The 14,584-nt window shown below is 36.1% G+C and overlaps 1 protein-coding gene across 14 annotated transcripts in view; it reads right to left on the bottom strand.

Moving 5' to 3' along the window:
* TCF12 (transcription factor 12) overlaps positions 1-14,584 on the bottom strand; it is a 375,554-nt gene that overhangs the window by 10,472 nt on the left and 350,498 nt on the right. For 11 of the 14 annotated variants that reach the window (XM_073877071.1, XM_025883883.2, XM_025883885.2 and 8 more), the window contains 3 exons: positions 9,091-9,205; positions 7,906-8,068; positions 3,195-3,427 (listed from right to left, as the gene is read on the bottom strand). In XM_073877071.1, the coding sequence (XP_073733172.1) occupies positions 3,195-3,427; positions 7,906-8,068; positions 9,091-9,205 (511 nt within the window). The remainder of the gene's footprint in view (positions 1-3,194; positions 3,428-7,905; positions 8,069-9,090; positions 9,206-14,584) is intronic. The other 3 variants (XM_025883884.2, XM_025883886.2, XM_025883890.2) reach the window with 1 other exon arrangement.

Raw genomic sequence — 14,584 nt, 5'->3', positions numbered from 1 at the left:
TATTCCTCCCTGCCCCACTTAATTTCTTCTGTCTAAATAAGTCAATTATCATACTCTGTCTACTTTCCATCTTACATACATATTTTGCTCTCTGATTTGGATATTACAATCTTTTCTCCCATCTGTCCTTGTGGATTAATACTATTTTTAATCATTTCAGTGAAGATTTAGTAAGGAGTATTATCAATGACTATGCTAAGACTACTATGTATTACTGTATCACTGCAACTAAATTAAAATCTCCTAAGGGTAGGGTCTGGAAATTTGGGAAAAGGAAAAGCCTCAGGTGATTCTGGGACCAGCCAGATTTGGGAACCACTGTCTTACCTCATTTATCTTCAAACTTACTAAAAGACCAGGAAACTAAAATCCTAATAGTTCTATTGTCCCTAAATTATTACTGGAAGAGAAGTAAGCTGATTGAGCGGACCTGTGAAACTTTGAGGAGGAAATGTCTGACCACTAATCTAATCGTTAGTAAAGGTGAGAGTAGAAACTTCAAAGTAATATGTAAAATCTATTGAGGATTAGTAAAATTGTAATGTTGACATTATAGTTGTCATAACGGAAAGGTTTAAATTGGCAATGGCAGGGATCAAGTAGAATTTGGTATGTGAAGTACCAAGGCACAAAAAGTGCTCTGGCAAAATCTGAGGCTCAGAAGGGAAGCCACTCCTTCTGCTCTTCTCCAGAATACACTGCTGGTTGCCCTCCTGATATAGACACTTGTCCAGGGATGACAGGTTGTGGATAGCCAGATACAGTCTTGAAGCACTATCCCAAACCAGAAGGTGCAGAAAAAGAGTGCAGGGAATGCCCAAAGTAGTCATGTAAACAAAATGTACCTCTTTATAGAAACTGCTGGGCCCAGGGACTGCTGGGTAGAACCCTTGTAGGAATGAAAAGGCTCTCAGATGTAAACAGGTTATTCAAATAACTGCTGGAGGTAATGCCCAGAGAAGACAGTGGTCATACTAACCTCTAAAGGTGCTGCTATAGCAAGGCAGAGGTATGTGGGCTGCATGAAGGGTTCTAAATCCTCTTTGACAAACAGCCATCAGAGTGCCTTTCAAGAAGGATCTTGACTGAATCCCAAGGCTTTTACATTAAAGACATAAAATAAAAGCTCTGGGCTTTGAAGCCCAGAGTCTGAGGATGGGAGGAAGGTAAGCTTTTATGAATATGAAAGCAGCCCTTAACTGAAGTTACAGTCAGTGTATTTTAAATTCTGTTCAAACTCTAATCAGTCAATGGCTCCTTATATAGAGCTTTCCAGAACTCCACAAAAAAGTCAGTACCCCTTAACAGTGACCAGAAAGTTATCAGGCAGTTGGATGAGCTTAGCTGTTACATCTTCTCTCAGACTCAGCTTTTCTGTCCTAGCTACTTACATGGAACCACTACAAAGTAAAATCTTACAAGTGATTGAATAAAATCCACCCAGGAATGGTGGCGTTTACAACTTTTTTCAAACACAGAGGTATTTCTCATTTTGATGACTTAGATCTGAGAGTAGGTACCTCTGATCTTAAACGAAATGTTTTTAAAAACAAATGACTCGTATTCTAGCTTTAATAAACAGTGGGAAGGAAAGCTGTACAGGAATAAGTTCTGGCACCACTGCTGTCCAGGTAGTGACAAGAGTCTTGACAACAAATGGCTGGGGAGAGTAAGGGCAGAAAATATCTTGGGTACGCAGAGCAGAAGGATGAATGTACTGGGACCAATAAACACAGGTGCCTCACTACCTTCAGAGTGAGATAAAAGGTGTCAGACACATGGAAAAAAAAAAAAACTTTGATGAAGTGACAGCAGATACTGAAGGTTCAAGGAACCACTGATCCTACCACAGATGAGCGGGCAACAATCAGACTGTATGAGCATCCCAAGGGAGTCTCCACATTCTTGAAAATCAGGTTTCATTAACATTTACCCTTTACAGATATTCTAAGGGCCTTAATAGGAGCAAGTATCTGGTTTTAATGGTGGATTGGTTATGCATGAAATAATCTATTCATCATTCTTATTTAAATATACTGGAGGGAAGTGGATGGATCAATTCATGACTATGGTTAAGTTTTTCTGAAAGTGTATTCAAGTTCTCTAAACTCTAGTTTCCTTAGATAGAGTGTTCTTTCTGTGACCAATGCTGAGGGTCCATGGTTACAGTTGTTATTCTTTTTTCTTTTCTAACTTTCTTTAAATAAAATCCCATATAAACATCCACTAAATAAGAAAGAGTTGTTCTTAATGAAGAGAAGGTAGAGGTAGGGTTTGGAATCCAAGGGCACATCTATAATTCTTTGCAAAAAGACTTAGGATAAAACATTCATAACTCTAGAATAGAAGACAATGAGGTATATGAAAAAAATCAAGCTGAATGGTAAAAACTTTCAGTGGCAAGAAGCTTGTATTGATTGGTAAGATAGGGTCTAGCATATAGGTGACTGGGACAGGAGGTGTGTAATAAATACTTGTTCAAAAAATGAAGTTTCAAAGCTTCTTCAATATTCCATCAAATTTCTTGAAAGATAAAACAGCTGGGACACTTGTCTGAGTCAGCAGTGGATAAGCCTGTAATAAACTATACTTCTGCCCTGAGAAACACACAAGCATGTCAGTGCATATTAGGCCAAGAAGTTCATGGCATTCCTGATCAGGGATCAATAAATAAGCCCTGAGACCATATTGACCTGGGTATAAAGAACATCCATATGAAGTAAAGCCAGGAGGGGCCAGGATCAGGCATCCTATTAATCAGCAAGGCCATTTTAATAGATGGTCCAGGGTAAAGTAGGCAAGAAATTCCGTACAGAGAACGGGGAAGACAGGAAGGAGCAGGGAGGAGAACAGGTCTGGGCAGGTTAATTCAACAGTGTGGGAGACCAGACTTAACAAGAACAAGAACAAAGGGGCAAAAACACTAATGCTGAGCAGCAAGCAGAGGCTGGCTATTCTCTGCAACATTTCAAAGGACTGTGCTCTACTGGTTTGTGGGAAGGATCAAGCCTACAGATATTGACGAATATTATGAGACAGAGGTGAGAGAACTACAGAGAAAACTTGATCCAGATGATGCAGTGGTAGAAGTACTAGATGAACTTAACAACTTCCCAAGCAGAAGAGCAAGTGGAAAAAGAAATGTCTGCCCACCTAAGCCAGAATAGTTATGTATCTTTGTTGAACCTACTTACCTCTGACTTGCTGTTCTAGACTAAGGATGACTGCCACGGCCTGATGAAGAATAAGGAGTTTTGTTTGGGGTTTTTCACTCTTTAAATGGAGCTGACACATTCGACCAAGCTCTTTGAATGCCTCGTTAATATCCCTCACACGTAAACGTTCTCTAGCGTTGTTAGCCATCCGCCTTTCTTTCTCCCTTTCTATCTTCTGTTCTGGGTTCAAATCCTCATCTTCATTAGTACTGCTAGAAAACAAAGTAACAACAATATCTATTAAGTCCCTATAAAATAAGATATGCTCATTGTATAAAATTATAAAGATGGAAATGAAAATTACCCATAAATTTTACCAAATAGTAGTAATAGTTACACTTAACATGATTATATATATCTTTCCAGTCTTTCTTTAATGCACATATATATATATGTAGTTGAAATTATATCACATACATTTTCAAAAAATTTTTCTTTCTTTTTCTTTCTTTCTTTCTTTCTTTAGAGGGCAAACACATGTATAAGTGGAGAGAGGGGCAGAGAGAGAATCCCAAGCAGACTCCACACTGAACGTGGAGCCAGATGATGCAGGGCTTGATCTCACAACCCTGAGATCATGACCTGAGTTGAAATTAAGATTCATACACTCAACCAAGTTACCCAGGCACCCCACCACATACATTTTTAAATGTATTTTCCATTGCACATTCAGCATAAACACTTCTCCATAATAGTGTAACTCTTTAGAAACATAATTTGAATGACTACATAATATTCTAGTGCCTTGCTACTCAAAATGTGATCAGTAGCATCAGCATTACTGGGAGCGTGTTAAAAACACAGACTCAAGTTCTATTGCAAGCCTATTGAATTGGAAGCTACATTTTAGCAAGATCCCTGGCTGGTTCATATGTACATTAAGGTTTGAGAAGCACTGTCCTAGTACACTAATGTATTATAATTTGCTTAACCTGTGCTCCTAAACACGTTACTAAGAAGGAGGAAGAAAAGCTTAAGACACAGAATGAGAGAAGTATCTCAGAAAATGACTACTTTTTGTTTCAGAGAGAAGTATCATCACTGGTGATGATTCTAAAACATAAGTTATGGGGTGCCTGGGTGGCTCAGTCTGTTGGACGTCTGCCCTTGGCTCAGGTCATGGTCTCGGGCTCCCTGCTCAGTGGGGAGTCTGCTTCTCCCTCTCCCTCTGCTCTCTCTCGTTTTCTCTCTCATGTGCATGCTTGCAGTCTCTAATAAATAAAATCTTAAAAAAAAACATGAATCAACTGGAACAATTTTTTTGAAGGACAAATTGGCAAAATGAACCCAAAGCCTTAAAATGTTCATTACATCTTGATCAGCAATTCCAACTTTAGAAATTCATCCTAAGGATATAATTAGAGATGTACATAGGAATTTATGTAAAAAAGTTGATCACAGAATTATTTACTTTAGCAACTAATGGGGAGTCCAATAATAGGACACAGGTTAAATAAATCACAGTACATCCAGACAACTGTCTACTATGTAGTCTCTAAAAATTAAGCTGCAGATTATGCTAATAAGTAAAAGATGTCAGACACAAGACTACATACTATGATTTACATGAACCTCTAGAAAAGACAAAGCTCTAGTAATGGAAAAGCAGATGAATGGCTGCCAGGGGATGGAAGAAGAGTACTGATTACCAAGGGGCATAAGGAAACTTTTTGGGGTGGTAGAAACATTCTATATTATTAATGTTGTGGTTATAAAACCATATACATTTGTCCAAGGACAAAAACTGTACACTTAAAATTGGTGTACTTTATTCTATGTGAATTAAACCTCAATAAAGCTGGCTAAAAACAAAGGAAAAAACATTTGAGAAAATTTAGGGACAGATGAAAATACTAAAAATACACTGTTATATGAAAAAAGTTGATATTATAAAACATATCCAGTTTAATTCCAATTTAAACTATATTTATGGGATATCTATTCTTTAAAAAGTAAACAGTAGTTAATTCTTGATAGTTCAGTTTGTGATTTTTGTATTCTTTTCTGTATTTTCTAAATTTCTGTAATGAAAACAGATTAAGTAATCAGAAAAAGAAAACATTTGAGGGAGATGATTTGGAATAACTTTTAGAAAATTCTATTTATATTTCAGAAATAAATGAGCAGAGTCTCCCAGAACCCTGAAATAATATGCACAAATAGATGTTTCCTCTGCTCCAATAAACTTGAGTACTGTAATAAAGATTAAGTACAGATTTTTACTAGCTAATTGTCCAGAATTACATAAAAATATTCTTTTATAATAGAATCACTAGCTCTTTTACTTCAAAGGAAACTTTTTTTTTTTTTAAAGATTTTATTTATTTGAGAGAGAGAGAGAATGAGAGATAGAGAGCACAAGAGGGAAGAGGGTCAGAGGGAGAAGCACACTCCCTGCTAAGCAGGGAGCCCGACGCGGGACTCGATCCCAAGACTCCAGGATCATGACCTGAGCCGAAGGCAGTCGCTGAACCAACTGAGCCACCCAGGCGCCCTCAAAGGAAACTTTACAGATCATCTAGCTCAAAGGTTTCCAGATGTGGCCACCCATCAGAATCTTCAGGGGTACTTGAAAAATACAGGTTTCAAAGGTCTCACTACCGGAGATGCTGATTTAGTGAGCTTGGGATGGGGCCAAGACAACCTGTATTTCTAAAATGTTTCAGGATTTTGTGCATTAGGGCTGAGAACTACTGCTAGATCCAGAGAAGTCAGTGACTATCCTAGGATCACCCAGCTAATTAGTGGCAGTGTAATGACAAGGACCCAGGTAAGTGTTCCATGGAAGTAAGGCTACACCACATACCTAAAATTATCATCATTGTAACAGTAACTATAGTACTTCACTGGGTATTTACTGCATGCAAAAGAGTGTGCAAAGGGCTTTATATGCATCATTTTCAGTCTATTTCCATAAGAATCCTATAATAGAAAGTCTCTTTTTAGAGAGAAAAAAAAAAAAACCTAAAGTTCAGAGTTTCAATAAATTGTCCAGGGTCACTTGGCAAGTATGTGATGGAGTCATAATTCAATCCCAGGTTAACTTTATTTATCCAAAGACCATGTTATTAACCTATTAACTATCATTAATTACTAAGCATTGCTGTTATTAGTAAACTATTATACTGCCTTCTCAATTTCTGATGACCTATAATAGGGTTCAGTAAACTATGGCCCATGAGCTGGCTCCCTGTTTTCTTACATAAAATTTTATTCAAAGAGCCATGCTCACTTGTTTATGTATTGTCTTTGACTGCTTTTATTATAATGGCAGGGTTGAGTAGTTGCGATGGAGACCCAATGGCCCACAAAACATAAAATAGCTACTGTCTACCCTATACATGGTAAGTTTGCTGAACTTTGACCTTTAAGATGAAAAGATGAATAAGAAGGAAAGATGCAAATTATTTATCTTAAAATTACATTTGAAAAATTAAACTATTAAAGAATTAAGATGCCTCAAAGGAGTAGTCTCTGGATTCTGTGTCCCAGTTTTTACTTCTTCATTCCCCTGTACAACTGAGTACAAGGCATATTAGAATGACAGTATTAAGTGGCACCTGGGTGGCTCAGTCAGTTAAGCATCTGTCTTCAGCTCAGGTCATGATCCCAGGGTCCTAGGCTCCCTGCTCAGTCGGGAGTCTGCTTTTCCCTCCCTTTCTCCCTCCCCCACCCTCAGCTCGTGCTCTCTCTCACTCTGACAGTATTAGAACCTTAAGATTTAATTTTTAAATTAATTTTCAATTTAATTTTTTTAGTTATATCTACCATACTCATCGTGGTCTCCTTTGCGCCCTAATTTAATACAAAGAACAATGTTTTAAATATCTATATGTGATATACACATATTATTGATGCCAAAAAACAGGATACACCAAAAATATACCAAACCATCTAAATTTAATGTAGAACTAGAAGAAAAGTCTGAGGGAAGAATCTGGAAATCATTCGAAACTAATGTACTGTGTGTCAATATCCATACTGCAAAGCAAGGTCAAGTCTGACTTCTAGAAAACCTTCCTCAACATCAGTCCACCTGGAGTATTTCCTTTTCCATATTTCTCAAATTATTGTTTAAATCAGGAGTTGGCAAACTTCCTCTGTAAAGGGCCCGATAGTAAATATTATCAGCTTTGTGGGCCATCTGGTCTCTGGTGTAACTACCCAAATCTGCCTCGGCACTGGGAAAGCAGCCATAGACCATGTGCAAATGAATGAGGTATGGAATTGTTCCAATAAAACTTTATTTATAAAAATAGGCCATGGGCCATATCTGGCCCATGGGCCACAGTTTGCTAACCTCTGGTTTAAATCATACAATAGAGTTTTACCATAAACATAGTATTAAAAAATATATTCAAATATTTATTGGTAGAATGTATCTAAATGTCTCCAAATGCACGATTTAACTTGTTTTATTTTGTGCTCTAACTGAAGGGAGAGATATAATTCTTCTTTATATGTAGCCCCTAAAATATTGTGGTATAATGGAATACATAATTTTGGAGTCAGCATCATATGCCTCCCTTTTTAAGGATGCTATGAGCACTAAATGAGGTAACATATGAAGTCCCAACACAGTACTAGAACATAGCTGACACTTAATGAATGCATGATACCTTTCAATTTTCCAAGTATTTTCCACCCACGGCAAGTGAGTGAAATGTAATACCTGAACACTAACAAATACCTTGTTCTGCCTCTAGATGAAACCTTGATATCTTTTTGGGAGGATTCATCATCTGATTTCATGTCATCTGATGAAGGAGGTTCATGAAGGTTTTCATCTTTTTCTTTGTTTTCAGTCTTGATTTCTGCTGGAACAACAGTTCCAGATTGACTTTGCAAGCCACCTAACAAAGAGGCAAAGAAACATGAATGTTCAGAATTAGAACTAAGACAGTAAAAAGCCTTCTAGATGGTGAATATTTTTATTTATTACAGGACTATGGTGGAAATCTGAAGATGTAGGATAATATACTATTTACAGCTAGAAAGAAGAGATCCACAAACCTTGGAGAAAATGATTTTTAAAGCAACTATATTTAAAAGAAGAAGTCTGGGGCACCTGGGTGGCTCAGTGGGTTAAGCATTGGACTCCGGGCTCAGCGGGCAGTCTGCTTGAGATTCTCTCTTTCCCCCCTCCCTTGACAATCCTCCTCAAATAAATAAATCTTAAAAAAAAAAAAAAAAAGAAGTCTGACCTTGATTGTCACTCTAATGCTTACTTTAAGGCACTATTTAACAACTGAGTAAGTATGAGAAACTTGATGCAGTTTAGAAACTGACTTCTAAGGTGCTGCTAAGGTAAAGGAAATAAGTTTTAACATTTTCCCAGATAAACACAATAAAATGGGTTGCATGGTTAAATAAAACTGGGAAAACTTTACTTTGGTGGTCTTAATATTGGTTATATATTTGTACTTATAAGCTCTGTTATAACATTTGTCAGTTTTTATCAGAACTGTCTCTCCAATTAAATTAAAATCTTCTAAATAAAAGCTACTATCATTTGGAGCTCTCAACATATTCAGAAAAATTCCTCGCTGCCTCTAGGGACCATGCGGGCTCAGTCACGAGGGGAAGTGACTAGGAAAGAGACATGACAGAAGCAGGAGCAGGTAAGATCACCAGTAAATACTTTTTTTTTTGCAGGTGGTTCTATCCATCAATAAGTATCTACAATTGGCCCAGCCAAATGGGGCAATTAGAATCCTAAATATCTACCCTCTATATTCAGTAGCACTGCTGTTTGGAATTGCCCCACCTAAGATGACTTTTGATTCACAGATGTCAATCTGCTTGTAAGAAAGATGACAGTGTTCCAAATGACACCTCTGTATGCATTACTGCTGAAAACCAACAATACAGTTACCTCTGTAATTTTCTTGTGTTTTGTGGTTCAAGTCTGTGCTTGAAGCAGTGACCGTACTAGACAGGACTGAATGATTGCCATTGAGACTGACAGAGTCTTCTCGATGAGTTCCAACCTAAAGTTAAAAAAAAGAAAAGAAAAGAAAAGAAAAGTCAAGACAGTTCAGGGGCAATAATTGTTTAAATTCTTTTAATGGGTTTAATAGAGAAAATGACATCTATCACTCATCTGAATTTAACAACTTTTTTGGGATGCTACTTTTCTGACTTTTGGATTTCAAAAGACTTGATGGTACCACTGCTTTTGAATCAAAATATAAAAAATAAAATTTCACCTTTCAAATTTTATATCCCATAGGTTTTTGTGTGAAGCGAATGAGCTAACAGAGATAAAGCACTCTATAAGCCATAAAGCACTACACATTATGGTATTTATTAATAACCCTACATCAATCAATCTGAAAATCTATTCCATATACATATTCCATATGTATGAATTTGAATTTAACAAAATATTGCTACACTCCAAGTAATAATAGTATTTATCTATACTTTGGTATACCCTTTCCTCACACACATATATAGTGTGTTGTTTTTTCTTCTTCCTCTGCCTCCCTCAAAAATTTTAAAAGAGGAGCAAAAGCAATACAAAATGAAATTAACTTAAAACAAAAGTTCTGTATTGCCAGGCAACAAAAATGACATATATTTTTATTCTGTTTTAATCAAGCTTAACATAAATCACAATTAGCCTAAAATTAGAAGGTAAGGCATGCAAATACCACCAAGTATTTTAGCTATCGCAGTATTTTTAGAAAAACTGGTTACAAATGAAGCTTTTTATTAGAACAGTAGCACATGTGCCACCTACAAGATTAAGCCTTTAATTAAAGAGGTTTATTGCTTGGAGTTATATATAAGAATCACTGTTTTTCAACAAATCCTTCAATCCCAGCAAACTCTTTTGCTTTGAATCCCTCTTGAGTAATTAATATAGCTTTTATCTTTCATGACTTTGTATGGATTTTACCCTAAGAGGTATAAATACCCCTATGCAAGTTTATCTTTTGGTTTCCTGTGAGCTAAACAAAAGGCACCAAAGCAAAGTTTCAGGCAATAGGCCATTTGGTACTGGACTTGATTAGAACACATCAGGTCTTTCACCATACTTTTTAAGAAATGTCTGTTCTCCACCCTTATTCTTATTTTTAATGTAGTTTTTCTTTTTAAATTTTTCTGAGGGGGGGTGGCTCAGGAGAGGGGAACAGAGGGACAGAGAGTGAGAGAGAGAATCTTAAAGAGGCTCCATGCCCAGTGTGGAGCCCGAGGTGGGGCTCCATCTCTCACGACCCTGAGATCATGACCTGAGCCAAAATCAAGAGTCAGACACTTGACTGATCCATCCAGGTGCCCCTTTAATGTAGTTTTAAAGATTTTATTTATTCATTTGCGAGAGAGACAGAAAGAGAACAAGCAGAGGGAGAGGCAGAGGGAGAGGGAGAAGCAGACTCCCTGCTGAGCAAGGAGCCCGATGTGGGACTCGATCCCAGGACCCTGGGATCATGACCTGAGCCGAAGGCAGACGCTTAACGATTTGATCCACCCAGGCGCCCCCCTCTTTAATGTAGTTTTAAAAAACCCACTTAATGTATTCCCTATCTACTTTTAAATTTATTTGAGGATTAGTCATTGCTGAGGATTAGTTGCTTTCTTTGCTTGCTATGAACTACTTAATGATCTAAGGAGGTCAGTTCAAAAATCCCATTTATAAAAATAAATATAGTATAAATACAATATATAGCTGCAAAACCTTTGGGGCTTTAGGAGCCTAAGCCTATTCTAAAGATAAATACCACCAGAACAGTTTTGACTGGCTGAAGAAATCATTGCAGGACAAAGTAAAAGCTAAGATTTCTGTGTTTGTGTTTATAATGTGAACTTAAAAGTTCCTGTGATCTTTGGTAATATGTGCTAAATTTTGTTCTTACCTAGTATTTTGAGCTATCACACCAAGTAGTTAAAAGAAAATGGCCTTTTAAAACTTAAACTTTTAAACATATGTATATTTACTCTATACTATATGTGTACAACTCATTTTACAGCTCTGTAAGACAATACCATAGAACAGCCAGACTGAATTTCCATCCAAGCGATAAGTGATGGTTCAGCTTCTGAATTCTTCTTTTTATTAGTAAAAACAATTCTTTGATTTTCTGAATCTCAACTAATAAAAATGTTCTATCATTTCCTTTCTGATGAAAGGCCTGGCAGACAAAAGATCATTATTGAAGTAAATCTTAGGGATTTTGCCTTTACCTGAAGGAAAATCAGACAGTTGATCAATTTGTTTTGGGATATAAATGCCAGCAAATATTTTCATCTCTTTGGAATACTACAAACTAAGTATTTTTTTTGGCTCCCCAAAAGAAAAAAAAATTAAACCTTTAAAAACGGTTTAGACTAGACTCAGACTAGCAAAAAGCTTGAAGTCTGGAGTCTTTCATGTTAATGAAGTTAGCAGGAACTTTTTTTTTTTTGGTAACTCGATTCCCTGTGCAAATGGCCCTCATATATTTTCTGGAGAATTTGACTTTCACAGTTCTTAAAGTTCTATTTAACCCTTGCTCACACTGGCTCCCATGTCCTCCTTTTAATCTGCAGCTACCCATTCAAATGGCTCTGTCCACAGACACAACAGGTGTATAAACAGTTCTTTGTCTGAGCTCAGAGACTGGGCCAGCCAGATAGGACCCTATGTTTAATTGTTCCTCTCGTTAGCATACAGCTGACAGGCTGCTGCTACTGGGGGAGTAGCGGAGGAAGGAAAACCCCTAGATCTGCTATGCTCTAAATTTCAATTATTATGAAGAGCTCTATTTCAGAATAAAAGGCCCATCTCATTAAATGACATCATCCTGCATTCTGAATCTTCACAATCTGTGTATGGCCTTACTTTTGTGGGAGCACCCAACAAGGGACCTGTTTTCATTTAATTTGGCCAATAGCTTTAGCATCCACAATAGAAAAATGCTAAATCTAATTAGTTGATGAATAAGAGGTCTTGTGAATTAAGGAGCAGACTGAAAAGTACTCAGTATGAATTCCTCTCTGATTCTGAATTCTATTCTAATAATTTGTTCCATTTGTACTGTTCACTGAATACTAATGATTTAAATTAATCAGTATTAATCTACAGACTGATTAAAGGATCTTTATGTTCTGTGTATATTTTGTTTTACCTAAAGAGAGGTTTTAAGCTAGAAACTTGGTAGAATATGGCTCCTTTTTAATGATATTGTCATAAATATATAACCTATATGGTTTTCAAACTTAAAAAAGTTGCCATTTGGAACAATTCTGAATTTAAAAAATGGTATCAAATCTCTTAAGAACCACTATAATGTAGTTTTAATGAAAAAAATTAAATTGCCTATTCAGGAAAAAATTGGTTAGAAAAATAGTTAAAAATAAACTCCTTCAAATCATCTGAAGCCTAGACACACAATTTCTATGGCATACAAGCCTATACTAATAAAATTAAATACTGTCTAAATGTAAAGGTTAAAAGAATTGCAAATGTGCTATGTGACAAAAGTGCTGATTTTGAAAAAATATTTCTTTATTTTTGCCTGTTAGTCTTTAGTAACTTTATCTTACATCTCTTAGAACTATTTTCTAACTGCTTTAGGATTTAGAAAACAGACATAATTTCTATTTTTAAATCATTATATAAGGAACTTTAAATCCTACAATTTAACATTATTTATTCTGTCATACAAGAACACCAGACATCTCCAACCACAGCTTAAACAACAAAAACCCAAACAATTAAAAAGAAAAATTAAAAGAAATGGCTGGATTAAATTTCCTTAGTACTTATAACAAAGAAATCAAAAATTTTGTATCATAAATGAGGAACTTTTTAATATTTGCATCAAGTTTCCATTAATACAAAAAGCTTCTAATACAACTAAGTATGAAGTTGAAATCGCTGTTAGAGGAAGAAGTACTTTCTGTTAAAGATAAAAGTGGTATCATGAGCTATCTCATTGGGCCTCAGTTTTCTAGGTATTACACAACCATAAGCAGATATGACATACAATAACTTTATACTGTTGAGACTTCTTCATAATGCCCAAATAAAATTGACAATTCTAGTCCTTTTCGGTTTTCTACTTAATACCAGTATTTTTTGTTAGCAGTTTATTCCAAGAGTTTATTCTTACACTAAATAAGTGGCAGCAGAACTGAAGTCCAATGCTGACATTTTTTTAAGATTTTATTTATTTATTTGACAGAGAGACACACACAGCGAGAGAGGGAACACAAACAGGGGGAGTGGGAGAGGGAGAAGCAGGCTTCCCGCTGAGCAGGGAGCCTGATGCGGGGCTTGATCCCAGGACTCAGGGATCATGACCTGAGCTGAAGGCAGATGCTTAACGACTGAGCCACCCAGACGCCCCAATGCTGACATTTTAATAGTTCTAAAAACCCTGATTTTGTGCTTTAAAATTTAAACAGTATACCAATCATATCCTAGTAAGAGTACCCTACAAAAAAGTCTTAAGTTTTATATTTGCATTCAGCAAATATGGAGAAATAATCAAAAATATTGAAAGGGAATATGAAATTAAGTAAATGAAAATGTTAACACCATTCAAAAATAAGAGCAAATATTAAGCCTATGCCAGGCTGTCTATACTAATTATATTTTAAGAAGCAGGAATTATCCATTTCTTAAGTTTCTTTTTCTGACATAGTAATCTTTCTAAAAATTTAATTTTTGTGTGTATTAGTTAGATAGCTAAAATAACATTAAAAGCTTTCTGTGGTTGAAGCCTCATTTAATTCTAAACTTTGAGGCTGGTCAAGTTCAGTTAAAAGTAACAGTCAAAATTAAATCTTTTGATTTTGGCTCCTATTAACATATGTTTTTGGCAGTTGGTAGTCTTATCTCCTTGGTGTGAAATATAAAAATCTTTTTCTGGAATAATTAAAAAATACCAATGATTTCATCTATAAGACAAGAAAATGGATCTTCCACAAATCAATACTATCAGCTATGGATGACTTTTACTGACATAATCTTACAATCGAAACAATGTAAAGAAAGTTTATCAGCAACAAAGTTATTTCCCTGACCAAGGGACACTATTTTGATTAAAGCCGTCTATGTAGCCATATACCACGAGTAACCTTGATAGCACTGCAGGCTGAGAGCTGGGCTGTTTGTACCACTTTTATCTTGACATCAACTCTTATTCTTCTACTCTAAGTGTATTTTGGCTTACCTCAATCAAGTATTCCAACTACTGCAACAAAACTCCCAAACTAATCATTAAAAAAATAAGCAAACAGTTTTAAGGCTCCAAGAAAAAGAAAAAAACTTGCTAACCCTCATTACCTGCACTGGGAGGCTAATTTATGTTCCAATTCAAAAACTGGCAAGGTGTGGCCTTTTGGCCAAAGGTGAGGAACAATGAAAGACTATGGAC

This window comes from Callorhinus ursinus, unplaced genomic scaffold (assembly GCF_003265705.2).
Source record: "Callorhinus ursinus isolate GAN/ISIS: 27379988/994484 unplaced genomic scaffold, GSC_fseal_2.0 scaffold25, whole genome shotgun sequence".
NCBI classification, from domain to species: Eukaryota; Metazoa; Chordata; class Mammalia; order Carnivora; family Otariidae; genus Callorhinus; species Callorhinus ursinus.
The sequence above is the reverse complement of the archived record's forward strand: the minus strand, read 5'-3'. Positions and strand labels throughout refer to the sequence as shown.